This window comes from Ylistrum balloti, unplaced genomic scaffold (genome assembly GCF_031769215.1).
Source record: "Ylistrum balloti isolate Yb309-2 unplaced genomic scaffold, AGI_CSIRO_Ybal_v1 Utg370948, whole genome shotgun sequence".
Lineage (NCBI taxonomy): Eukaryota > Metazoa > Mollusca > Bivalvia > Pectinida > Pectinidae > Ylistrum > Ylistrum balloti.
Genome location: NW_026782534.1, coordinates 944,147 through 970,485, shown reverse-complemented (window position 1 = coordinate 970,485; position 26,339 = coordinate 944,147). Strand labels below are relative to the sequence as shown.

Sequence of the window (26,339 nt, the reverse complement as noted above, 5' to 3'; positions counted from 1 at the left end):
ACTACATTGTGTAAAATGAATTCCTATTATTTTGGTTTAGTATCAAGGATATCCTTTCTGCAAAGTCTTTCCAAGTTTTTGACATGACATTTTGATTTTACCACTAGGGGTCCTAGAATGTCTGCTAGTGGTCTGGAGACATTGTAACCAATGGGACCAGTAAAGTCCAAACTGGACCATAATGAGATCCCTTCTATGTGGATCTTGGGTGTGCAGTACATTCTAATTATATGATTGTTTTCTGTAGTAGGATATATTGTGTCATTTAGTCATTTGTCTGATAAAGGTGACCTTGTAGTCATCAAAACATCACACTCAAATCTTCTACTGGTTGTGTAAGAAGAACATTTATTCTGTGAACTAGTATAGAAATCCATTAAATGGTATTGTAAGTCATTATCACAACAGGTATCATAGTGTGTCTAAAACAGGTCCATATAACTCAAAAAGATCATAACTACTTTGTCCACAGACAAATACATTTTTGAAAAATTGAAATTAAAGGGTAAAGTTTTCCTTGAAAATATTTCTTCTTTAGTTGAGGTAAGCTTACTTGTGTATTTCAGGTTTCTGAAGGTGACCCCTTCCTTGACTGCAGATGAATCCTTGTTACAAGAAGTTCTGAAGTTCATTTGCATAGCTCTTAAACTGACCAATGGTGTGCCAGATAACACTCTGCAATGGCTAGGGGAGATGTTGTACCAACCATCAGGTACTCTGATTGGTTTACTACACAGAGCATCAGTGAAGGGTGAAGCAAGGGATGTTCCAGAAAATGTGAATATTAAAAGGTGAGGTGGATTTTTGCTTTTTTAGCAAGGAAAGGATTTGACAATACATTAACAGTAAATTTTTTATAGGAAAGTAAATATATTTTAAGCCATAGACTAATTGCATGTGCATGATTCACAATTTCAACCAAAGCACGATTTTAGAATACCGGGTATCTTCATTGTTGCCAGGTACATATTTTTCCAGTATTTATGACATCTTTAGTAATAAAGCTTGTATTTTACAGGACGCTGGACAAGGAGTTACTGTCTTTTATAGCGACATATAACAGTAAACTACCATACCTGTTGTGTAGAAGGTAGGTCATATTATAATATACTTAACCTCACAGTAAGACTGTTTGAAGTCTGTCTTTTAAGAAATTACGCAAAAAAAAACCAACAAAAAAAAAGGAAAGCCCATTGAACCCACAAATCTGAATATATTTTGTGTATATATGTAGTTTGTCGTCTGTTATCCAGACTGAAAATACAACAGTTGAGAGGGGACCTTTCTCACCAGCTGATCCAGCGACTCAATGTAACGGACGCCCCTCACTTCTACAATCTTGCCTCCCTTGAGGGAACTCTCCAATGTTTGATGCACATTACAGCAAGGTAGGCTGGGTTCATGTAATGATTCATTTCCCATAAATATATATAAGGAACTTTTTACCAATTCAGAATGTCCAAGAATCATATTCTCAAATGTCATGTTTCTTATACGCTAAGGAAATTTTAGGAAACTTGAGACAAAGTCTTGCTTAAAGTATACAAATTGCTGTCTTATTTTTATCCTGTGTAGACATACTGTTTTCAACCTCTTAGCAAATCTTACACAGATAACAGTAAAATAGCATAAGAAGCTTGTGCATGGCAGAAGGCAAATAAAATCTTAAATTATGTGGGGTAAATTGGACATTTCCTTAATGAATAATGATAATGGCTTTGATTATTCCCAAATAATTTGTTTTCATCTCTAAATCTACAAGATAGGAAAAAAGTTTACAAAGGTTTACCAAACCGGAGCCTAGAGTCATGTGTTAATGCAGTCACAGTGTGTTGTCCTTAAACAAAGTATCCATGGAAATTCCACATCCTCTTACCTGTGTTTCAGACCAGGCTGGAGCCATGAGAGTACAGAACTAGACAGTGGGGCACTCTGTTCTCAGGTCCTCCATTGTTTACTGGAGGTAGGTATAACCTCAGTTCTGTTATCAGATCCTCAACTATTTACTTCAATAAGGTATGATCTCAACACTGTTCTCAGGTCCTCTACTGTTTATTGGAGGTCGCCATCACCTCAACACTGTTCTCAGGTCCTCTACTGTTTATTGGAGGTCACTATCACCTCAACACTGTTCTCAGGTCCTCTACTGTTTATTGGAGGTCGCCATCACCTCAACACTGTTCTCAGGTCCTCTACTGTTTATTGGAGGTCGCTATCACCTCAACACTGTTCTCAGGTCCTCTACTGTTTATTGGAGGTCGCTATCACCTCAACACTGTTCTCAGGTCCTCTACTGTTTATTGGAGGTCGCTATCACCTCAACACTGTTCTCAGGTCCTCTACTGTTTATTGGAGGTCGCTATCACCTCAACACTGTTCTCAGGTCCTCTACTGTTTATTGGAGGTCGCTCAACACTGTTCAGGTCCTCAATTGGAGGTCACTGTTCTCAGGTCCTCCTCTACTGTTTATTGGAGGTCGCTATCACCTCAACACTGTTCTCAGGTCCTCTACTGTTTATTGGAGGTCGCCATCACCTCAACACTGTTCTCAGGTCCTCTACTGTTTATTGGAGGTCGCCATCACCTCAACACTGTTCTCAGGTCCTCTACTGTTTATTGGAGGTCGCTATCACCTCAACACTGTTCTCAGGTCCTCTACTGTTTATTGGAGGTCGCTATCACCTCAACACTGTTCTCAGGTCCTCTACTGTTTATTGGAGGTCACTATCACCTCAACACTGTTCTCAGGTCCTCTACTGTTTACTTGAGGTAGGTATAAAAAGTTGTGTCATTCTTGACCAAAGATGGATTTTCACAAGTATTTATCTTTGACCCTTTATTAGGGCCTCACATTTGCATGACCCTTCAGTAATCAGGATTTCTTTTTTTAGAAAGAATTTAGTTGTGGTTTTTTGTAATACATTGTTTTGTAGTGAAAAGAAATAATAAATTTTGTTATATAGTAATCACATGAAGAGATGATAGTTTTTGCTGATTAATAACCTCCAGTCAAATTTAGAATTTCATGTTCAGTGAATGTTCTTGGCAGGTGGTGTCTGCCTTTCACATTGGACGTGGAGGGACATCAATGTCTTACATGGGAAAGGGTGTCACCAAGTCTGCCACACTCTGTCTGCGACACCTTGCACATGAGATGGCCTCATACTCTGATGACAAGGTGAGTTACATCATTCCTCCGTTAGAAAATTATGATAATTGAATGATAATCGAAAGATGTTAATTTGATTCTATTTCTATATCTCACCATTTTATGGGTGGGGAGAGGGGACATATGGTGATGGTTTATACCTAATCTCATCAAATTTACCCCAAAGTATCATAATATCAAGTTCTACTCCTAAACATATCCTTGTATGTATAGGTGTAAGAACACTCTTGTCTTACAGATATTTGGTAGTTTCATTTTATTTTTTAAGTCATATTCAAATACACAAATGTAAATATGATGACTATGTTGATTCTTGCCAAAATGCTGTTTGATAAATTGAGGTAATACAGGAAAGTAATTTCTTTTGAAGAACTGGGCTAGGCAGTGGTCCCACCTTCAGCAGAAATCTGATGTGTCCCACAGTCATGGAATGACAGGAGACTCAGGCCTGATTTGGATGTTAACACTGTGGGCATACAGAGACCCAGAGGTAAGACCTTGTGTTGTTTATTGATGAGTTTTCTGTTACAAACTGACGAATTATTACACATCACTGTTTCTTTACCTACTTTGTATCTATTATAGGTTAGAGCTGCTGGCCTAGGTATAGCTGTAGCATTGACATCTACAGAGCCAGGTCGTATTGTTATGACATCTCACTGTAAACATATCCCAGGAGGCATTTGGGGAGCAGCATTCAGCATTCTGCTGGATCAGGCGGAATGCAGCATGGTTCGCCAGCAGGCAGCATTGCTTTTAGTGAATATGACATCACAGACAATGCCCTGTGGCAGTGTGGAGCTGGAACAGAATGTGTGGCAGGGACCTATTGTTACAGATACAGAGTTTGAGGTAAACATACTTATTTGTATTTTTAAATCTGAAATCTTCTAAGATAAAAATAGACTCTTAAGTGAAACTTTTTAAGACAGCAAAAGTTTACATAACAAAATACCTGGATTCAAATATTTTAATTAAAAACCTGGTAACTTTATGCACTGTCCATCTATCTAGAAAAGTCAGTAATATTTAATCTGTTAACCTATAATAACCCCCTTGTCAGGAACACCTTGATTATTTAGAAATCTCAGCTGTAGATTTGAAGATCACAATGGGTCCAGAAGTATTTTTCATTCCTTGGTTTTTTCACTCTAAGGTGTCTCTGGTTGGCCTGACTGCTCTGTTGGCACTGATTCACCACAGCCAGTTCTACCAGGAGATGCTTGTTCTGTTGTGTAACTTCTATGCCCAGCCCACCATCCAGCCAGTCAGTGTCCTTGAGGTGCCGGTCAGTCATCTGTCCTCAACAGAGTCAGAGTCAACCCTGTCTACTGTAGGTAGGTAAAGTATTAGAGGTCAAGACTCCTTATTATACAGTGTCAGACACAGCACTGTAGACTGTACGTAGGTTCTATATTAGAAGTCAAGGCACCCATCGTACATACCTTCAGAATTAAGGTTATTTTATCCTCCGAGATAGAATTAGGTTTGTTAGACAAGTATGTGCTCATGTGCATGAATTATGTTTTTTCACCTTAAATCGTAGCAGGTAACCATACAACCTTGTTTTACTTTACAGCAGATTTTGGGACAGATGGGCTTCAGAGTACTTCAGGAAGTAACCAGGTAAATATGTTGTTACTTGGGCAGCTGAAACAATCAAATCAAGGAAATTATTGTGTACTTTTCACATTTTGTTCTCATATAAAGGTTTCATGAAGTGACTAAAATCTTGGTCGTAACTATTTATAGGATCCCAATGTGATCAATTTTTATCTCGGGAATAATGTCTGTTGTGTTTACAGCCAAGGTCCAGGGGGAGGGGACATATTCACCACACATCTAACTCCAGCGGCAGCAAGACACGCCATTCTACCACTGGTCAGTACTTGTTAGCTGCATGTAATACAGTTAAAGACATGTTGGTCAGTGGCCTCAGATCCACTTCTCATTTACTTGTTAGGCATGTACAGATCTGGTGATTATCTGGAATTTAACTTAAGTTTCGAATTATTTTTATCTATAATAGATCATTGACTTAATGTTTGTTACTATAATATTGTATGTAGACGTGAATCATTGACACATATTGTGTTGTTTAGACCTGAATCATTTACACATACTGTGTTGTTTAGACCTGAATCATTTACACATACTGTGTTGTTTAGACCTGAATCATTTACACATACTGTGTTGTTTAGACCTGAATCATTTACACATACTGCGTTCTGTAGAATTGTAGACCTAAATGATTAACACAGACTTTGTTGTGTAGACCCTACTGGGAACAGCTCCAGCAGTACTCTGACAGGAGAACAGTTGGAGTACCAGAGTATTGCCACGCCTTCCCTGGTGTCATCTGTGTGTCAGTTCCTTCGTAACCTGGTGATTCTGGCACCACAGGATACATTCACCTGTCTGAAAAAGGATTCCTATGTACAGGTCCTCACCAAGTAAGCTCTCCTATGTACAGTTCCTCACCAAGTAAGCTCTCCTATGTACAGGTCCTCACCAAGTAAGCTCTCCTATGTACAGTTCATCACCAAGTAAGCACTCCTATGTGCAGGTCCTTACAAAGTAAGCTCACCTGTGTACAGATCCCCACTAAGTAAGCTCTCATGTGTGCAGGTCCTTACAAAGTAAGCTCTCCTGTGTACATATCCCCACTAAGTAAGCTCTCCTGTGCTCAAGTTAATTACATTTGATATGTAAATATCAACAGTTACACCTTACTGTGCTTCACATCAGAAGCCCCATGAAGATGATTTTCATTTGTTTTAGGCAACAGATGAACGAATCATGGTAATGATGTAGATATGGCTGTTATTAACACTAGTATGATCATTTGTCATTGTTCTCTCTCTTTCCAGTCTGGTGGACACCAACTTATTAGATGCATACATGACAGAGATGGGGGAAGGGTGTTCTGATCAGTTAGAGTTAGTCTTCTGTGACTTACTACACATGTATGCTTCTATCTTGGATCTGTTACGAGCTTGTGTGGTGTATGACACCCCTATCAGACAGGAAGTGTTAGCTAATGAGGATTTCATCAGGTCAACAGCAGCTCTTCTTACCATCAGATTTCAGGGTGTGTATACAGCTATCCTCTATTGATGTTGAAATGGTTTCAATTAGTCAATGAAATTTCTAATGTTTTAATCCAGATTGGTCCTTAATTTCCATGCTGAAAATATTCTGGATTTTTGTTTTCTCACTATGATACGCTAAATCAATGTTATTTATATTACGTATTTGAAGGAAGGTATTTTTACTATATACATGTATATGTTTTGTTTCCAGGCTCTGCTGATGTAGAGGGAAGTTGTCAAGTACTCTGGAGTTCTGTCCTATCCTTCCTTACTGTCCTTCTTCAGCTACAGGGAGCCTCTGCCCTTCATAGCTTCACTATGGCTGCCCACACTCTCTGGACCTCCACTGCAGGTACTATCTTATTACCAGGAGGAACCTAATGTTTAATATTAAGCTCTCAGGAATGAAATCTTATGATGAAAGACACTTAATGTTTAACTGTTTGTACTGTCGATCACTTGGTGAAATTAAAAGCTTGCATATCTGCAAAATTCTACAATTTTATGCTCAATAACATTTCCGTTCTTTTTGTTTTTATTATAGAAACACTGTGCTCTGTGTTGGAGAAAAGATTGCACCTCAACAAAAAGCTTTTTGACAACTGTTTACGGTTTTTATCCATACTCTTCAGTGAAGAGGGCAAACTTGTTGGGAGACAGCCCCAGTTAGCAGAGGATACCATCACAATTACTGGCCTTCTTAATACTCCTCTAAAATCAGGTTTGTGGTGTTACAAATCTACATAGACTGATACACTTCAAAATAAGTATGTGAATTGGCATTAATTTTTTTCCTGAGAAAAACTGTGTAATAGAGAATGGGAAGCTATCATTGGATTAATTTTTTCCAGAGCTCTTTACTAGATTTATTGTCAGCAGCTGAACTTCAACTTTCGAGGATTACCGGTGGATGGCATTAATTCATACAGATTTAGATTATGAAGTCACAAACTCAGTTCAGAGGAAACCAAAACATCTTATATTTGATTACGGACTATTTTGTAAATCTTCTGATAATATTGTTTCTAAACAGTGGGTGTTGCCTGAAATTTTCATAATTTCATGAAGATGATGATTTTATTTGCAGACACAAAAGAACAAGACCAAGGGGAGGTAACTACAGGGAGCCAACTATGTAAGGTCTTAGTCAATGTGTATGAACACTCATGTCTCAAGTCAACTGACTACAAGGAGGCTGACCGTGTCCATGCTGCCACTGCTTTGCGCACACTGCTGGCTATATCCAGCTCGGCCAAAGCCAAAGCTCTGCAATGTAAGTCTGAAATAATCCTCTCATGATTACCACAAAGTTGAGCTACAAATATTGCCTTTTTCTTTAGGTTAATACAAATATTTGATGCCATTATCATTTATAATACATATTAGTTTCTATAAAATTGTATCAAAGGATGAAACAACAATTATAGTGTGGTATTACTCAGTTGTCACATAGGATCACTTTATTATGTATGTAGTTTCATTAAGTCAGATTGATATTCCTAATGTTGTTTATTCCTGATGATTGTTATCCAGTGGGCCTGGTAGAGAGTGTCATTGATCATGTCAAACAGACTCACAACAAACTGAACATGGAGTCACTCCAGCCCGGTAAACCAAACACCAAGAAGAAAGAAGATCCACTCATGTCTGATCTCGTCCTCACATTTGACCTTCTGCGCAACTTCATCTTCCAAAATCTGGAGGCTAAGGTTGGTGTGTAGTTTACACATTTTGAAAGGCATTATGCCTTAGTTGAAGATTTATAACAAAGAGTTGTTTTTGCCATTTTCTAATCTGCTTGTTTTATCCCCAAGATTTGATATCTGTACAAGTGCTTAAATATAAAACTACTTGTGATACAGAGAATATATTGAAGTTTTAATTGTTTAAAAAATGGTTTATAACACAGCAATAATGTGTGCATTTAATCTTTTCATCTTAAATAAAAATGTATGTCACTGGTGGTGTGACTTTTGAAAAAAGCAGGGTAGCTGTACTCTTGCACCTTCACTGTAATCTTTATTTGTAATACAGTAAAATAGATTGTATGTTTTATTATATAATGCAATAATGAAGTGATCTTATTTTGTCTTATGTAGATGGCCTGTTACTACTCTGGTCTGCATAACATCCTACACCGGCTGTGGGCTTGGTGTCAATTAGATATGGCAGTCATGTCATCTGCTCTCTCCCTTCTCACCACCTACATAGCTCACTGTCCTACAGGTAAGTCAGTTCTCACTTACTCAACAGCTCACTGTCCTACAGGTAAGTCAGTTCTCACTAACTCAAAAGCTCACTGTCGTACACGTAAGTCAGTTATCACCAACTCAATAGCTCAATGTTCTACCTGTAAGTCAATTCTCACCACCTGCATAGCTCACTGTCCTACAGGTAAGTCAATTCTCACTAACTCAATAGCTCAATGTTCTACATGTAAGTCAATTCTCACCACCTACATAGCTCACTGTCCTACATGTAAGTCAATTCTCACCACCTACATAGCTCAGTGTTCTACATGTAAGTCAATTTTCACCACCTACATAGCTCACTGTCCTACAGGTAAATCACTCCTACAGAAGTTACTTCTCACCACATACATAGCTCACCGTCATTGAATATTGTAATGGAATATATTATGTACATTTTAACATAACAGGGCAAGAGGATTCCTGAACTTCTGTTATTGATCAACTTCTATTGCTATAATGAATTTAAGGATGCACAATGATTCTGAAATTTTATGTTACAGCCACAAGTTCCCTGGCATACACTACAACTGCTACCTCAACTGGAGGTCAAAAAACACAGCAACTTAGTAACAACTCCCTTGTTCACTGCCTCATACGCTTGACCGGGAGGGATGGTATAAAGGATTCCGTCCTCCGCACACTTTTCTCCCTCCTTGCCACTCTGACACTATCCTCAGAGGGCAGGAACATTGTGTTTAAGGTATGTATTGTATAATGTGTGTTACAGAAGATTTTGTTTATAGTAATCTCATTAATGTTTCCCCTTCAGTTAAATGATGTTGTATTCAATAATCATTTGTATTTCTAACATGACCCTGTTCAAGCCATGACTTTCAAATCAGCAAAAATGTCTTAATGAAATGCAAGCATTATTCCCCAGTTCTTCATTCTGTGGGATCACTGAAGAGGATGGAGAATAAGTTTTTCTCACAGTTACAAATCAAGTTTCTATAAATATTTTAGAAGTCTATTTCTATTTCTTAATCATTGATAAAAAGTTAATAGTTATTTTGTGTCTTAGCAAAACAATTCTAAATGGGATTACGGTTTTTAATTCACTAACAGAGTAACTTCTTGAGGGAATTCCTGAGTCTAAATCCTAGGAAAAGTAAAAAGACAAAACATACACAGAACATGGAGCTGTTTTGGCTGGAGCTGCTGGTCAATCTCTCTTTCTCTGTGGAAGGTCAACAGATGCTCCTAAAGACAGGAGGTAAGAATGGACAAAGTTGAAGTGTCGAGATAGCTCAGTTGTTAAAAGAGTTGGCCTACATTCAAGGTGCATGGTTCAATACTCCCTACCAGTAGTGGTTAGTGTTTTTCAGAAAACCGAGAAACGGACTGGTTTGTGCTTTTGTGGTTGTGACATTTGGCAAGGTACTTTAACCTTATTGCTCTAGATTGCATGTAATTGGCCTCCCATATATTGTTAAGTGAGGTAGCCACCAGCTAATACAAGGAGACCATGCCTCTAAGTGTCCCTGCCTCTTCACAGATTGATGAACCCAGCAAGCAAACAAATAGTTTTAGCTAAGCTGTCCCGAGTGAGCCAAGTCTTCTCTTCATAAGCTGCATATTGTACCTGGCTGTTGTAAAATGTAATGCTATGTATTATTGTTTTTGTGAATTTTTTAAAGGACACTCTTATATTTTAGACTGTGTGAACCTGCTGTTGGACTTTGTGGAGTATGGACAGGGGAAGGTCCAGGAGTGTGCCACTCTTATCCTCCGTAACATGTGTTGTCATAGCAGTAATAAACCCAAACTTCTCGCCTGTGGTTAGTATATATAAAAGATTAAAGTGCTGTTACTGATGATTACATTATTGTATTAGAAGATAAATTGATAACACTATCATTTGAAAAACTTATTTATCAATTTGTTAACAAATTGGTCCATTTATATGTTGACAAAACTGATAGATTTTTTGTAGACAAGAAAATTGATAGAACCAATGAATTTAGCTGCAGACAGACAAAACTAATGATATATTTATCTGCAGACAAACTGATAATTAATTTATCTGGTGACAGTCTGTTGATACATTGATACTGAGGATGGATATGTCAGTCAGACAAAACTAAAGATAGATAGATCTGTTGACAAACTGACTATAGATTTATCTGTCTGACAAAACAATCCTTGTTATATCTTTCAACAAACTGACAACAGAATTAAACTGATGATTGATTTATCTGTTGACAGACAAACTGCTGCCCCACCTGTTGGAGTGTCTGACCAGTGACAACACCCAAATCCAATGTGTGGCTGCGTCAGCTCTATGGGCACTGGTCTTTAACAACCAAAAGGTAAGAACCATTATGGTTGATGTTGTGTGACCAGGACAGGTAATCTGTGGATTAAGAAACACTGACAAGACCAAATCTTGCTGTTGAATAGCAGGCAGTCTACATAGGAATTTGAAAATGTCTTTTTTGTAGAATTTTTGCTTTGAAAATATTTGTTCTTTGATGTACAAGCAACTCACTGTTTTATCTTCAAGTTGGCTTTATATGATTTGCTAATGATTTTATCAGATTTAAAATTGCCTCCTTATACACTGGTATAAAACAACTTTTTCTTTTATTTAGGCCAAGGTGATGATGAAAAATGCAAATGTGATCCCTAAACTCCAGGAAGTAATGAACAACATCAACAATCACCACAGGCGAGACTTGTCAGACGGATGTCTTGAGAACCTACAGTCAGTGATAGCAGCTGTGGCTGAATAGTTACTACATCAACAACCACTACAGGCAAGACTTGTCAGACGGATGTCTGCTGTGGCAGATATAGACTTGTAGTCTTCTTACTTAGCCTTTGGAAAGTCAACAGTAAGCAGTAGCCATGTGTGACAGCAGTGGACTGGATCAGTCAGTTATAGACTAGTGTTAGGATGTTTATACCAGTGTTGTAGAATATTATCTGTCAACTCATTTAGATGGTGGTTAGTTAAGTGGTATATTTAGGAAAATGCTAAACATGTTTATTATCTTAAATCCTGTTAAAGATTGTTTACTGTGATAGATGAAGGTGTCTTGTAGTGTCTGATATTCTAGATATATTCAGTTTATCAGTGATAAGGACAGTATCCTTATATCTGGTAGAACAATGAAAAATTCACTCTCAGTTTAACATTCCGTCCAGAGAGAGTAATGTAACACAGATACAAGGTATGTTACTGATTGTATGTTAACATTCTGTGTTATTTGCTTGATATGTCTACTCAATGTTATTTATGAAAAATCATGAATTTGTATTGTATTGACAATAAATATATAACAATGATTATATATTGGATTTTCTCTGTAAGATATGCTGTACAATTATACAAATTATCACTAATACAAGTACGTGTACTGATGTACAACCTGTTATAACGTAGTGTGCTTAAGTAAATCCACCTCTGTGTTAGCATTCTGTTGTAGGTCATGTCTTTTTTTATTTATTGGACACGTAGATATACTTTGGTGATGCATATATAAACATCAACCATTCAGCCCCAAACCTTTTAATGACAAGAAAAACATTATTAAATAACATCATTTTAATTCTAATGTTAACCTTAAAAGAACAGTACAGTGAAAACACAGCCTGCTAGCACCATAGATAATAGTGTATGGTACTGACAGCTACCAACACATGATCAACAGCAGTGATAACCATCCATAACAAAATCCACAGCAAATATCTCAGTAAAAAATCCTGTGTTTAAGTGTAGCATTTATACACCCAGTTATAAATGTACTACAATGGAAACATTACGTGCAAACATTCTAATTTAAAACCACTTACAATTTAATGCAGAATGGATGGACAGTGATTAAAGAACGGCACTTATATTGGTGATGTGAAAAATAAAACCATAATTCTGTATAAAAATGCATCTCATTTTCAATCGGCAAGATACAAGAGATAATTTAACCGTATGAAAAAAGTGAGTAGGATACATTCTTTATATACCGCACATCACTACAGGGATGTTATTTTCAAAGCTACATCTGGAATAGCCATACACAGACTACAAACTTCAGATAGCAGCACATGAAATATACAGATGATGGACATTGATTAGGAATTCATGAAGATCTAGAATATTATTCCATGTCCTTTTATTAATAACTCTAACAATGGGTCTCTCAACACTGATGCCTGCTTCTTTGATTATGTACAAGGCACTTCATTACAGAGCAATTGGTTAGAAATATTAGGAAGCGAAAGTAAGGGAACACAAATCTTCTCTTTCAAAGCTTCACAGTTTAACATCTGTCCACTTCTGTCATAAGTCAATCTGATCTCCCTATTACGACTTGGATGAAAATGGGATTTAAAAATAATGTCATACTGAAGTTGTGAGAACTCAGATATATGGCTATAGAAAATTTGACAAGAAATAAAACTGTGAAAGATAAATGATATTGGAGAAATTTTGAAACAATTGTAAAAAGGTGTGACCAGATTGACTAGATACGACAAGCAAATGTCATCTCTGAGGAGGGAGGACATCTGTATATACATGTACAAGAAAACTGTACAAAGACTTGTCAACAAATATAAAATCTCAAATTAAAAACCATGGTACATACCCAATACAAAATACAAAAATGTCACTGGTTATTGTGAAAGTCTGAAATATTTCTGAAGTAGAGCTTCTTTAACAAGAAGTTCCAAACCTTCTCTGAACCAATTTTTTTGTCTTGATTGTTTCCAATAAGTTAGATTCATGGCTTTTTCCAGCAATTAATTATCACTGAACAGAATACAAGACTCTTTCATGTGTTGGGATGTATGATAGGGATATGTCAAGCGGCAGGTTTTATCACATTTTGTGATCCCGAGGGTGGAAATGAATGATCTTACATGGCTTGGCATGTAATGCTAACTTTGTTTCACATGTTTCTTAGAAACAATGTAAAACTTAATTTTTCTTTCCAATAAAGCAGGCAAATTTCAAGCTGAATAGGACGGTTTTTCACTGCCAAGACAATCATGTATAACTTAATTGGTTAATGACATCAAGATAGTGTTATTGCATGTGTATTATGATAAAATGATGTGAGTTAATTACATAAAGAACAAATCAAGCATGTGATAAATCTGGTACAGCTTAATTTATAACTGGATACATCAATAAAAGATTTACTATTAGTACTTCCATGTACATGTATATCTATATTTTTTTAAAAAAATTAATAAAACAACCAGATATATGTGTATAACAATGTCACATATTAGACTTAATTAAGGCAACACACTTATTGAGGATCCAGTTGTAACATAACTTATACCTAGATAGTAGAGTTAATGGCAGGAGAAGTCATGGGAACAGTTGCCAAAGGAAACTTTTGTAGAAGGCTTTTTGCAGAGTGAGGAGTTCAGTATTAGTTGTGGAACGGGCTATTAAGTGGAAGACAAGATTTCATAAAGTAAAACAGGATTAAGAGAGATGTTACCAAAATCTTCAACTGACATGCAGTACCAGCTGCATAATCAGAATACAATCTACCAGATACAAATGAAACTAATGCTGGGATCTGTAACTGATGTACAACAAAAAAGCATATCATGTACAAAGAGTAACAGCCATCTAACAAAACAATATCAACTACAAAAACATGCAACTCAATGGTCCTGGTCTGATTTTGGTCAATCTTTGAAATCTCATACAAAACACCTAAGATTGATAGTAAATATTCTGTCAAAGAAAACTAATACTCATCTTTATATTTTTGTAAAAACAACACACACAAAATCCAGCCCAACTAAGAGTTCAAAGGAATGCAAGCTGGGAACAGTAGAAACTTGTTTCTTACCAGTAGCAGTGTAATGCATACCCGAAATGATAACGACTCCAAATTGGATAAAAGATGAAGGTTTAAAAAGTCATTGTAACAAAATACATTCTAGGTATGTATGTAAACGTGAAGTATTTATTACAACTCTTCTGCAGAGAGAACTTATATCACCAACACATCTCAGACATATCTGTTAATCTGGAAAATAAAATTGTAGCCCTTCAAAATGTGAATCTCAATGAAAGAAATACACCAGTCTACTTTAGGAATGAGATTCAATATTTTGGTGCAAATAAGATAACATTTTCTTGTAAACACACAGTAAAAATAACAAACTAACACTAAAAACTGTCTTCCATAACATAAAGAGAACAGAGCATTATGGTAAAATATTACATTATTTTTGTATTTATAATCTATACTTGGGTTATTATGCCTACAAAATGTTTGTGATATCATAAGAAGTTGGTAGGTGTATTATTGACCAACTTGCCGTATACCTAGTTATTGGGCTCACCAACTACAGGTTTTCCCACCAGGAACTCTGGTAACCTTCCTTCATAAAATCCTCCAGCCTTTCTATCTGGGCAAAGAAGAGTGATTAATCAAAATCTTGAACAGATATGTAACATGTTTCTCAAAGGTCAAGATCACAAATGTGAAGTTTTTTGTTTAACAAGTAGTACATATTCAGTTATTGGTGTGTTTCTGTTAACATTGTTTTTATACCTGGGGATCCATCTATGTTTTTTGCTGCTATTTGTGTTCCTCATTCCACTTAAAAGTGGGATGTATTTCAAATCTTACAGAAAAATGAAGTAATGGAATGATGGTTGATACACTAGTTATTAAAATTCATTCCTCGTCTCTATCCATAACAAACAATAAAAATAAACTTTAAAAGTACCTGAATATCAGGTACACGACTGCATACCTCTTATTCATTGCACTGAAATGAAATTTAAAAACATGCAAATATTGCAGAGCAACTCCAGTTAAACATTTTGCTCTATTCTCAATAATAACACTCCAAATACCATGTGTATTCATCCAGTAACAATCTGATTGTCTCCTGCTCTTTTTATAAAACATAATATATCACAGCTTCATATACTGCTCTATCTAGCTACAAGTGCTACAAAAGTATACACCAGACTGTGATATTGATCTGATCAAAGATTAGAAGAATCCTGCATAGGCCTGTATGGGCTGATCACTTATGTCATATATCTTAAAAAAAAAAAAAATAAATGAAAAAAAAACATTCACAAATTGTTAATTGTGAAACCTATGCTTCATGCCATCTTCCAATATCTCATGAAATGTGTGTCGAATTGAGGATGTTACCAATTTGTGACATGGTAACACAACATTAAATGATGTCACTACCCTAAGGTGAATAGTGTTATAGCGTGTGTTAGCTGTCACTTCAGATTGATCTTTTCCCTACCAAAAACTGGAATGAAGCTGTGAAGCATGGGAGAAATGTGGATAAATTGTTGATGTTATCTATAGTACATACAAGTAATAACTTTCAGGAGTTGCCCTGTGATTTCATTAACTCAGAAATTTGTTAATGATAGTGAATATGAAAAGATGAAAAGATACAATTAAAACTGGTGCACTCTCAAAAATAATGATATATAAAATCAGTTTAAGGTTCTACTTCAGCTTAAACTCAATATTTACTGGAGCCATTTGATCTTTTGATGATTTTTCAATATTTCAAAATGTGATGAAACTGATGTTCATGAAAAAAGATGGCAAACTCTTTATATATATATATATATATATGATGAAACTGATGTTCATGAAAAAAGATGGCAAACTCTTTATATATATATATTTATATATATAAGATGGCAAACTCCTAATACATGAAAAAAGATGGCAAACTCCTAATATAAAACTGTTCTACAAACAGTTTTCATGAAAGATGGTAGTGGCCATTGCTTGCCTACAGTTCTTTATTCATTACATACGTTCCACAGATACAGGGTCCTTGGTGATAGATGGTAGTGGCCATCACTTGGCCACAATTCTTTATTCCTTAGATATGTCTCGTAGACACACATAATCCTTGATAATGGATGGCAGTTATCGTTACTTGGCCACAGTTCTTTATTCCTTAGATATGTCTCGTAGACACACATAATCCTTGATAATGGATGGCAGTTATCGTTACTTGGCCACAGTTCTTTATTCCTTAGATATGTCTCGTAGACACACATAGTCCTTGATGATGGATGGCAGTTATCGTTACTTGGCCACAGTTCTTTATTCCTTAGATAGTCCTTGATGATGGATGGCAGTTATCGTTACTTGGCCACAGTTCTTTATTCCTTAGATATGTCTCGTAGACACACATAGTCCTTGATAATGGACGGCAGTGGCAAACCTTTGGATAAGCATAGTACCTTATTTCCTAGACAACGCCGTAAGCGAATACGACACAAGGATTTGAGAGACTGAGGTTTCTTGTGATACTCTTCAAGCCACTGAGCAGCTTTTGGATTGCAGACATACTTGGGATGAAGCTTAGGTACAGTCAGTACCCCAGGGATGGTCTGTATCCCTGACATGAACAGCATCTCCAGCAGGTATTTGTCGTTGCTGTAGAGGAAGAACAAAGCATTATACCAACTATAGTAATATCACTACCATATTATGAAAACTTATTCATATTCCCAATAAGTTTATGATCTGTTTTATGATTTTATGTCCCAAAACATTCATGTTCTTTTCTTATATTTACAGAATTACTACCAGATGTAATGTTCAAAACAAGAGGCCTAGCAGCCTCAACAGTCAATTGAGGTAAGCAATATTGATTATAAAGGTTAAAATGAAAGTAGCTTTCAAGTGTCATGAAAAATAATTGTGACATTGATGATGGTAAGCCAGGGTCAATATATGCATACTACTAGGGGGGGAAAGACATTATGCTCAAAAATGCAATTTTTCCATAAAAAATTACAGTAAAATTAACCTCCTCCCCAGGAAGAAATTTGAGATCCTTTCATTCATGCATTTCATTCTACCATTCCTGGGTGATGAGAAGATTTCAAATTGAAATTAAACAAATTACGCTCAAAAACCTATTTTGCTTAAATAAACTATAGTAAACTTTACCCCCTCTCCATGGGTTAATGTGGGACCCTGGGGCCTTGGAATTCACAATTTTGGTAAAGCACCTTAAGATGCTTCCATACATAAAGAAGAGTATTAAATTTTACCATATTTTGAAATTTTTGAAATCTGAGGCAATCTAACCACTTTTGGCCCTGCCCCTTAGACCCCTGTGGGGTGGGGACTGTATAATTCCCAATTTCAGTTCATCTCAGGCCATGGAAGGTTTCTGCAAAATTTCTTTGAAATCTGTTCAGGGGCTTTTTCAGAAGAAGTTGAAAATGTTTAATTGTCTACGGACGCACGGCACACCACCAGGTGACCTGAAAAGGTCAACAACAGTTATTTCCTCTCTTATAAGATTTTATTTTCCTAAGGCGGTGTTGGGAGGAAGGATGATATAGTGGATATCTCTTATTGATGGGAGAGAATGGACAGGTATACAATGGTTATTTGTGTACAGTAACTGTTAAATACAGTAAAAGTCAAATAAGAAATACTGTACCTTACTACCATACAGTACAGTAGGTGTAATATACGCACCAGAACATTTCTGTAACTCCAGGGTAGTGTAACAGAACAAGCTTGGCACAGCCTCTAAGTAAAACCTCTACTGTCTCGCGATGTCCCTTCTCAAACACTGCTGCTATTATCTTTAAACTATAAAATCAAACACTCATTATGTAAAACAATATTTTCAATTCAACTAGTTGGACCAGAACAGAATATCATGTTTCTTGATAAACACATCTTCGATTCAGGTGATGAGCTTAAAATCAGATATGATTTTGAATCTTTAAATATTCTATTTCAATGTACCTGTTACTCCCATGAGGTTTACACAAAATGTCCTCTCCTCTACATAAGAAGTACTCCACAACATCTGCATGGTTCATTTCCATGGCCACTTGTAGAGCTGTTTGGCCATGTTGCATTCTCAGTCTCATATCTGCACCACCTGTCATCACAAACAGACAATGTACATCTCTGCCCAGCCATCATTGATGGTGGTTTCATATGTGATGAAAAAAAGCTAAATTAAACATATTTTACAAGTGCTTCAATAATTAATCATTCCTAAAGATAGCTAAAATATTTGTGTTTTCTAAAAATTTTCAAAAATAAATAATAAATTCAGTCTATTATTTCTTAAACTAATTTTAAGATAATTTTCAACCTATTTAAACCAAGATTTTTCAGGAAAAGTTTGATAAGGCAAATTTTTGGTCGCTGAACACTCTTCACCTGCGTTGTCATTGTTTATTTTTTTGTTTCAGAAAAAATGTAATTAATAAAAACAATGTTAAATCATCTGACACTAAAATCATGTACATGGTTAAATACACAATTAAAATGGAAAAATGGTTAGGCTTGATAAAACATGTTATATTTTATACATGGGTGGTCGTGAACAAAACGAGATACCATTGTACTATACAGTGGAGGTCTCCTGAGTCATGTGTGACTGACACCTGCTGGTTATGCAGCCTCAGTCACTGGAAATCAAACAAAACACCACTGCGTCATCACACAGCCTCATCATATGTTATTTATACCTAACCCAAACAAACTAACCTTACATAAACCCTGGCTATCCTTTCATGTAACCCAAAAAAGACTATCCTTACATGTCCCCCTTCTCCCAATAGTTTATCCTTATATTTACCCAAACAGTCTATCCTTACATGTGCCAGCAACAGACTAATCTTACATGTACCACCAACAGTCTAACCTTACATGTACCCAAACTGTCTGTCTAACCTTGCATGTACCACCAACAGTCTAACCTTACATGTACCATCAACTGTCTAACCTTACATGTACCCAAACAGTCTAACCTTACATGTACCACCAACAGTCTAAACTTAAATGTACCACCAACAGTCTAACCTTACATGTACCACCAACTGTCTAACCTTACATGTACCACCAACAGTCTAACCTTACATGTACCACCAACAGTCTAACCTTACATGTACCCAAACTGTCTAACCTTACATGTACCACCAACAGTCTAACCTTACATGTACCACCAACAGTCTAACCTTACATGTACCACCAACAGTCTAACCTTACATGTACCCAAACTGTCTAACCTTAAATGTACCACCAACAGTCTAACCTTACATGTACCACCAACTGTCTAACCTTAAATGTACCACCAACAGTCTAACCTTACATGTACCACCAACAGTCTATCCTTACATGTACCACCGACAGTCTAACCTTACATGTACCACCGACAGTCTAACCTTACATGTACCACCAACAGTCTATCCTTACATGTACCATCAACAGTCTAACCTTAAATGTACCACCGACAGTCTAACCTTACATGTACCACCAACAGTCTAACCTTACATGTACCCAAACAGTCTAACCTTACATGTACCACCAACAGTCTAACCTTACATGTACCCAAACAGTCTAACCTTACATGTACCATCAACAGTCTATCCTTACATGTACCATCAACAGTCTAACCTTAAATGTACCACTGACAGTCTAACCTTACATGTACCACCAACAGTCTATCCTTACATGTACCTCAGCAAGCTAACCTTGTATGCAAGTTTAAGGACTAGGCTTTCAGGGTAATAATCTGGAATTTGTCTGTAATTCTTCTAAAATTAGCATTTTTACCAGAAATGGGTTTATTATTTGATAAATAGGATATCATCAAAGGAAAGATCCTTTCTCAATTATCATCGTTGAATTCTCTCCCATATGTCCATGTTATCTTGGTTTTCTGATAAATACTGTTAGAACTTTTTTTCCAGAAATGAATTATATAGATTAACAATTCAAGCCATGAATTTAACATGTATTACAACCACCTGTATGGAGAGTCTTACCAAGGATGAGGAGGATGACACAGTTCAGGTGACCATACATGGATGCAATATGGAGTGGACTGACCCCATACATATCTGTCTTATTAACGTCACATCCTTCATTCACAAGGAACTCCACAATGTCTGTGTGACCTACAAATATAACAGATCTATTGAGTCCAACCTTAGTCTTGAACTGACTTCCTATAACTATAATTTACTGTAAAATGTTGTGACAACTCTTAAGAAAAGAGCAATAACTGTGTAGTATGACATAATTACAATTTAACATAATGCTTCACAAATGGTTCATCTATTCATGCTAGATGAATACTCTGCCAAAAAAGTCAAGAGAGACTGTTATGAAAAAAAAATATATTAACATTCAACAATCAGTTTTTTTATTTATAATAACAGTGACCTTGACCTTAGAACTTGCAATATAAAAAGCAATATCCCAAGGAAGCACTTTTGGTAAGGAAGCATTGTATGAAGTTTCATTTAGATTGGGAAAAGCAATCTTGAGTTATTCCTCAAAATGGATTTTCCATTATTGCAATATTAATCTCAACCTTTGACTTCTAAGTCTGAAAAGTAATCCCTAGCAAGCACTGTCAGTGAGAAACCATTGTATGAAGATTGAGTTTGATTGGCCAAAGGGAGCCAAAGTTATATCATGGAAACCAATATCTTACTTATAGTAACAGTAATCTGGACCATTGAACTTGGGACCTGAAAAGCACTCCAACTTTCAGTAAGGAAGTACTGTATGAAGTTTGGGTTAGATTAGCCAAAGCAAACTCTAGTTTTCACATGGAAACAGATTTCCTATCTCAGTAACATTAACCTTGACCTTTGACAATGAACAGCAATCTCATGCAAGCATTTTTAATAAGGAATCACTGTATGAAGTTTGAGCTTGATTGGCCCAAAGAAACTCACGTTATCACATGGAAACAAAAAGTGCTGACAGACAGACGGATGGACGGACAGACGGGCGGACACCATGATTTCTAAAGGACACCTGTATTTTAGTAAATATGGACAATTAAACCTTGTCCCTTTTTCTATACATAGCACTGATGCTATTCCTTAAAGCATGAAATCTAGGGCCCCTTTCCTGAACACAGATTTTAGTCATACCTCTAAATGTGGCCTCATACAGAGGGGTGACACCATATTTTATGGTGATGTTCTTCTCACAGCCTGCATTTATTAGCATCTGTAAATCAACCAATATCAAGGTTTACATAAACAATTTAAGGTCACAGCAGAATCATGTCCTTACCAATTCTCATTCATTCTTATTTTTGACAAAATGTGCCTTTTAAATGTGTCTTTATGGTATAAAATGTGAATGTTAATGTCTCATCACAGTTCAAAAGTTCATACCAAATACTGTAGTGCTTGTATGCTTAGTAATTTCTACAAGCAATTTTAATTATAATATTCAGTAAGCTTTTCATGTACACATGAATGGAAGCAATGCTAACATCTTACATGCTAGAAATCTTCTTTGTAAGATTTACATCTATAAGTTATACAGGTAAATATGTCAATAATACCATACATTGTACCTGTACAACTGATAATAGTTTGAGTCTTGCCGCCAGGAAGAGTGGGGCATGGTCCTGGCTACCAAGATTCACATCAGAGCCTGCCTGAATAAGTCGCTGAACCATCAGTGGATTGCGAGCCTTGATGGCTGCGTAAAGTGGTGTGATGTTGATGTTGTCTGTGAGTTGTACATCAGCACCACAGTCCAACAGGAAGTCCACCACATCCATGTTACCATGCTCCACAGCCACCAGGAGAGGTGTTTGTCTAACATGTTGATTAGTCTGGTTGATGTAAGCACCAGACTCCAGGAGAAGGCTACAGACATCTACATGACCTGCTCGAGCAGCACATATCAGGGGAGTGTCCCCATTATCATTTAGTGTCTCTAACACAGAAACATAGTTCAGGCGATCACTTAGTCTTTGCTTCCCCTTGTTGTTCTCTTCCTAAAAATAAAACCAATCTACAGTCGGGTGACACATCAAATAAAGAAATCTAAATTTGCAAACAATTTGAATTGGGTGAATGAGGTGGAGGAATAGTCACTTGATTCTGCAATTATCAAGTTATTTTATTTTCCAAACTTTCTACTTTGAAAGGAAAATGGCGATTTATTTGAGCAAGTTTGGTGACATTTACATCCATCATATGTGTTAAAACTGTAGTTATCATAGATTTTTAAGAAAACATACAAGGAAAATAACATGGTACACTGGATAGTGGATACCCACTACCAATGGAGGCAAACTTTTGTTCCAGATGAGCTTGTAACTTAACGTACATGCAGGCTAACTTTATAATGGTGTAACATTGCAATAATTGTGTACCATTGCCATCAATTTTAAACATAAGGTGACTTAATAATTTGAAACATATACATTGTATAAATTTCCTCTAATAACCTATTTTTAGAACACAAAACATCCAGGATATTCTCATAAACACATAGAAGTGTTGGCATGGAATATTGCCAGGACTATTTTAGATTTCAAGATGTTAAGAGAGGGTACAATAATGCAGGAGAAATGATCATCAAATACACCTTCAAACAACCTGCACATGCATCCAGTGGGAATGTTACAAGACTTCAAGCAAAGCTGAGTCACTCTTGCAACTCTTACAAGAAAACTTACTTCATCCAAAAGAAGCTGCAGCTATTGCCTACAGCAACTTGGAAAAACATATTTCACGAAATTCCTCATATCTTTATCTTATGAATAAACAGTTATGAAATCTGATTTTCATAAATGCAATATTTCAATCAGAAATGGTTTTTATTACTGTTGTATGATTATACACATAGCAGTCAACCCTGATATATGTAATGACAGGGTGCTGAGTAGGAAGATTACTGTAATATGATTATATATATATATATATAGCAGTCAGCCCTGTATATATGTAATGACAGGGTGTTGAATAGGAAGATTACTGTAATATGATTATATATATATATATATATAGCAGTCAGCCCTGTATATATGTAATGACAGGGTGTTGAATAGGAAGATTACTGTAATATGATTATATATATATATATATATAGCAGTCAGCCCTGTATATATGTAATGACAGGGTGTTGAATAGGAAGATTACTGTAATATGATTATATATATATATATATATAGCAGTCAACCCTGATATATGTAATGACAGGGTGCTGAGTAGGAAGATTACTGTAATATGATTATATATATATATATAGCAGTCAGCCCTGTATATATGTAATGACAGGGTGTTGAATAGGAAGATTACTGTAGTATGACTATATATATAACAGTCAACTCTGATATATGTAATGACAGGGTGTTGAGTAGGAAGATTACTGTAGTATGATTAAGCCCCATATAAATTCCGATCATACCATGTTTACAAACCCATATTATATATACACATGCACACTATCTGTAGTTTGATCAACACTATGTAGTCAATTTATGGCTGGAAAATAACCTAAAAAATGGTTGTTTCAATCATTTAACTTGATGTTTGTGTGAAAAAATAGCTAATGTAACTAAACAAGCCTTTTATTGACATCAGGTTGTCAATTAGCATCTACTGATACACAATTAAATATATCTTTCATCTTGAGATTTAATTGGAGTTCTGAAAGAAGATTTAAAGATAAAATCCTTCTGGGTTTTTTTATTTTGGCAATGACAGTGGTTCATTTCATTCCTGTAAATATTACAGATCTTAAGAAAATATTCAACAAAAATGACAAGGTACACTGTCTATAAATAATTACTGATGTTTAAAATTTGTAGTGATTTCCAAAGTAGATTAGATAAATAAGTCACAAATTAGCTAAAAAATAATAACATTCATCATTTACTACAAAGGCGAATGATATTGAATATTTTAACAGTTTATAAAAAAACACAAATTTATTGCTTCAGTTATCTGTAACAATATACCCCCCGGTACGTTTGCTGGTTGCATGTTTTCGGCATAATATAAGAGATCAGAACTGCAATTACATATGTGCTTGTATACTTCTATAGCAAACTATATATATCTTGCCTTGAGAATATGTGAATAGCTATTTTCAGATACAGTTATTTTAAGCTGAAGATGTTAAAAATAACAACACTTATGCTGAACTACAAGTAATTTAACAGAATTCCTGCAGTTTAATTTTTATATAGAACAATTCCACACATGGTTAATAAATGTTGAATTTTATCATTAATATCTCATGTTTGAATTTAAGAATGCTGGGCTTAATTACATGTTCATTTTATGTATCTAGTCAATTTTGATGGATTTTATTCTAGTGAGTCGAGGGCACCATTTCTTAACTTATGATGAATTAAATTACAATTGAGGGTTCTCAAACTTTGCGTCCCACAGAAAAAACATGAGCCCAGGACTTAAATATCGGAGTTGCAAAAAGAAGTATGTATCATGGACTCAAAATTTCATTTTTCCATCATCTTTACAATTTGAAAAGAAATTTGTATGCTAAAATCGGAATATTTATATATGTACAAACTTAAAAAAATTAAATTTTACATGTGTGTATACAACTGTGTTCAAAGATTATTTTTACCAAAGGATTTGACATGTTACTTTACTCATAGAATATTATGTCCCATCAGAAATTAAACAAGGTAACTTACATCATTTTTAAGCTGGTTCACAATCACTTCTACAATATCCTCTTGTCCACATTCACAGGCAAGTGTAAGTGGTGACCATCCTTCTATTTTGTAAGACAAATCCACACCTCTCTCCAGCAGAGTCTGGACTTCCTGGAGATCTCCACGTTCTATAGCCAGGTAGAAGTCCTGCTCTGGAGTATTTGGTGTAATAACTTTCTTTTTCTGACGTTTTGTAGTCTCCACTAACACACATTCCATCCTACATCAGCAGATAGGGTTCATCAGTCCTGTCACAGACAGCAAACAGTATATCACAAAACCAATAGACTACATATTCAAATCCTGTTCAAAATCTTTCTGAAAATTCATACTACCATGTACACTAATTTTCTACATAAATTCACACTATGTCTACAGTATCTAATGTTTCAAAACAACCAAAATAACTAGAATAAACATTCAACTTCAAAATTTCTAAATGTCTACTAAGAAAAACACAAAACAGAAAACACGATAAAGCTGAAGATTACATGAGTTGCTAGATAAAAGCTTAAATATAAGAGTATAGTGTCACAGTCTAGAATGCCCAACCTAATCAGTGATAATCTCTCTACTGCATCATTTTATCCCTGTACCTGTATACTTTCTTCATGCCAATGTGATAATGATATATGTATGGTAAAAATGTCTTATGCTCCCATAACTTATCACTGCCACATGGCCCTCTAATGCTACATCTGTATCACCTGTCTGTGTGTACACACATCACACAGCTTAACAACAACCACTTCTGGTTTAGTGTAGAACCTGGTAGATAGTCTGCACATCAATCAGTCTATCTCTACATGGGTGCTTTAACATACCATCACATCAGGTAAGGTATTAACAGCAGGTGAGTCATTGTGGAGATTCTTTCATTATCTCATTATCAGCATCAGTATCAAAGACACTTGTACAAAAAAACATTAGTGTACATCACACAGAATCCCTCTCTTTACTTAACAATCTGATAATGAAAATGAGGACTGACAACTTGACTCTCAGTACAGATGACACAGATAACCAATATTTGACTACATATGGATGTGTACCAGGTACATTATGTCCTTGAAAATGATAAAGCATATTGATCCAAACAGTGAACATGTCCAAGCTTAAACATGTTGTATTTTTAACAGGCTTGGCAGGTGCTTTTAGTGATACATTTTAATTCATACTTGCATGTACTATATGAAATTATTTGGATTATCTCAACCTATTTTCAGACAGATAATTTAGTAAATTAGTTTTAATATATCAATTCTAAATATCTTGATTAAAATATTATACAGAATAATATTTTAAAACTGATCAGGTAACAAGTGATCTGCTTTTTCTGACTAGGTACTAATTGATTACATTTTT

At 35.7% G+C, this 26,339-nt stretch overlaps 2 protein-coding genes across 4 annotated transcripts in view; one reads left to right on the top strand and one right to left on the bottom strand.

Moving 5' to 3' along the window:
* LOC132559668 (rotatin-like) overlaps positions 1 to 11,801 on the top strand; it is a 30,754-nt gene extending 18,953 nt beyond the window's left edge. Inside the window, exons 25-46 of the mRNA XM_060224284.1 lie at positions 567 to 791; positions 1,019 to 1,090; positions 1,254 to 1,388; positions 1,888 to 1,963; positions 3,050 to 3,178; positions 3,540 to 3,659; positions 3,755 to 4,021; positions 4,326 to 4,506; positions 4,749 to 4,795; positions 4,975 to 5,050; positions 5,445 to 5,622; positions 6,040 to 6,260; positions 6,473 to 6,613; positions 6,806 to 6,982; positions 7,349 to 7,534; positions 7,795 to 7,970; positions 8,361 to 8,487; positions 9,014 to 9,213; positions 9,579 to 9,726; positions 10,169 to 10,291; positions 10,719 to 10,822; positions 11,105 to 11,801. Of these exons, the coding sequence (XP_060080267.1) occupies positions 567 to 791; positions 1,019 to 1,090; positions 1,254 to 1,388; positions 1,888 to 1,963; positions 3,050 to 3,178; positions 3,540 to 3,659; positions 3,755 to 4,021; positions 4,326 to 4,506; positions 4,749 to 4,795; positions 4,975 to 5,050; positions 5,445 to 5,622; positions 6,040 to 6,260; positions 6,473 to 6,613; positions 6,806 to 6,982; positions 7,349 to 7,534; positions 7,795 to 7,970; positions 8,361 to 8,487; positions 9,014 to 9,213; positions 9,579 to 9,726; positions 10,169 to 10,291; positions 10,719 to 10,822; positions 11,105 to 11,245 (3,250 nt within the window). The 3' untranslated portion in view covers positions 11,246 to 11,801. The remainder of the gene's footprint in view (positions 1 to 566; positions 792 to 1,018; positions 1,091 to 1,253; positions 1,389 to 1,887; positions 1,964 to 3,049; positions 3,179 to 3,539; positions 3,660 to 3,754; positions 4,022 to 4,325; positions 4,507 to 4,748; positions 4,796 to 4,974; positions 5,051 to 5,444; positions 5,623 to 6,039; positions 6,261 to 6,472; positions 6,614 to 6,805; positions 6,983 to 7,348; positions 7,535 to 7,794; positions 7,971 to 8,360; positions 8,488 to 9,013; positions 9,214 to 9,578; positions 9,727 to 10,168; positions 10,292 to 10,718; positions 10,823 to 11,104) is intronic.
* A 4,806-nt stretch (positions 11,802 to 16,607) lies between these two features.
* LOC132559698 (ankyrin repeat domain-containing protein 50-like) lies at positions 16,608 to 25,657 on the bottom strand. 3 transcript variants are annotated; one of them, XM_060224319.1, is made up of 8 exons: positions 25,571 to 25,657; positions 24,954 to 25,222; positions 21,849 to 22,277; positions 21,415 to 21,493; positions 20,293 to 20,424; positions 18,257 to 18,395; positions 17,981 to 18,097; positions 16,608 to 16,921 (listed from the first exon to the last, which is right to left on the bottom strand). In XM_060224319.1, the coding sequence occupies exons 2-8, from the start codon at positions 25,191 to 25,193 to the stop codon at positions 16,645 to 16,647; spliced, it is 1,413 nt and encodes a 470-aa protein (XP_060080302.1). In that variant the 5' UTR covers positions 25,194 to 25,222; positions 25,571 to 25,657; the 3' UTR covers positions 16,608 to 16,644. The 3 variants fall into 3 exon arrangements, with proteins under 3 accessions (XP_060080302.1, XP_060080301.1, XP_060080303.1); XM_060224318.1 differs by having other exon boundaries at positions 25,527 to 25,614; XM_060224320.1 differs by lacking the exon at positions 25,571 to 25,657 and adding an exon at positions 25,466 to 25,518.
* Between the last annotated feature and the right edge of the window lie 682 nt (positions 25,658 to 26,339).